This window comes from Nerophis ophidion, linkage group LG01, assembly GCF_033978795.1.
Source record: "Nerophis ophidion isolate RoL-2023_Sa linkage group LG01, RoL_Noph_v1.0, whole genome shotgun sequence".
NCBI lineage: Eukaryota > Metazoa > Chordata > Actinopteri > Syngnathiformes > Syngnathidae > Nerophis > Nerophis ophidion.
The window spans coordinates 15,110,057-15,111,764 of NC_084611.1; the positions used below are offsets into that span (position 1 = coordinate 15,110,057).

At 45.2% G+C, this 1,708-nt stretch overlaps 1 protein-coding gene across 1 annotated transcript in view; it reads left to right on the plus strand.

The window, feature by feature from the left end:
* The window catches only part of shcbp1 (SHC SH2-domain binding protein 1), a 29,025-nt gene extending 27,317 nt beyond the window's left edge, over window positions 1-1,708 (plus strand). Inside the window, exons 12-13 of the mRNA XM_061919218.1 lie at window positions 1,027-1,171; window positions 1,236-1,708. Of these exons, the coding sequence (XP_061775202.1) occupies window positions 1,027-1,171; window positions 1,236-1,432 (342 nt within the window). The 3' untranslated portion in view covers window positions 1,433-1,708. The remainder of the gene's footprint in view (window positions 1-1,026; window positions 1,172-1,235) is intronic.

The window sequence follows — 1,708 nt, forward strand, 5'->3', positions numbered from 1 at the left end:
ATGATATCACAGTCAAGTAAACACACCGCAGGACTGCTTGTATCACACATGATATCACACTCATAAACATTCTGCAGGACTGCATGTATCGCACATGATATCACAGTCAAGTAAACACACCGCAGGACTGCTTGTATCGCACATGATATCACACTCACGTAAACATTCTGCAGGACTGCTTGTATCGCACATGATATCATACACAAGTAAACATTCTGCAGGACTGCATGTATCGCACATGATATCACAGTCAAGTAAACACACCGCAGGACTGCTTGTATTGCACATGATATCACAGTCAAATAAACACACCGCAGGACTGCTTTTATCGCACATGATATCACACTCACGTAAACATTCTGCAGGACTGCTTGTATCGCACATGATATCACAGTCAAGTAAACACACCGCAGGACTGCTTGTATCGCACATGATATCACAGTCAAGTAATCACACCGCAGGACTGCTTGTATCGCACATGATATCACAGTCAAGTAAACACACTGCAAGTCTGCTTGTATCGCACATGATATCACAGTCAAGTAAACACACTGCAGGACTGCTTGTATCGCACATGATATCACAGCCAAGTAATCACACCGCAGGACTGCTTGTATCGCACATGATATCACAGTCAAGTAATCACACCGCAGGACTGCTTGTATCGCACATGATATCACAGTCAAGTAAACACACTGCAGGACTGCTTGTATCGCACATGATATCACAGCCAAGTAATCACACCGCAGGACTGCTTGTATCGCACATGATATCACACTCACGTAAACATTCTGCAGGACTGCTTGTATCTGATTGGGAGACCCCCTATATGTTGTGCAGCTCGTTAGGTGGAATAGAAAAAATGGTTATCATCCAGGAAATAGATGTTCTCTGTGCTTCGCATAGCGAGTTAGAAGCTTACATATGTTTTTTGTGGCGACCGTGATTTTGTCTGAATTAAAAAGGGTGACGTGCACCATCACGTGCAGGCCCTCGCTAATCCTTGCGGTCTCGAACCATCCCTAGGACTTTGCAGACGAGGCTAACGCCATGCCGTCCATCACCATGGAGAACAATGTCATCCACAACAACGAAGGCTACGGGGTGATCCTGGTCAAACCGTCGCCGAGTCAAAGCAGCAACGCGACCGTCGACACGCATGTCCCTCAAGGTAAACCGCTGACTATCCTACTGACCTCGGATCAGGTGTCACATCAAATGTCTTCGTCTTCCAGATGTTCCCACAACAAGCCAGACGACCAGCAGCTCTGATGCTCCTGCCAAGTGGCCCGAGAAGAACCCTCACAGCCAATCACAGCCCAGCGTCAGCAAGCACAGCCTCGACCTGATCGCCCACAAGGTATTCGTCTCCAACCAGGGAAACATGTTCCGACGTAACGGCGTCGCCGACTTTGGCACCTTTTTATACTAAGAAATCCGCAGAAATAAAATGGAGATCTTCCAAGTTACATTTTAATTTGCAGTTCTACTTGGACTTTTTAGACGCCCGTCACCTCAAAGTCGATGAAAGACAACATGTCTTCAAACAAAGTGTCAAGTCTGCATTTTCATATAGAAACTATAATTTTATGTTTAAGGGTAAGTTCACACTGCCGGGTCCGATTTTTTTGTTAAATCCGATCTTTTTACGTCGTCGTTCATATTACATAAAAAAAAAAAAAAGAGATGTCTAATGTGAACGCAGTCT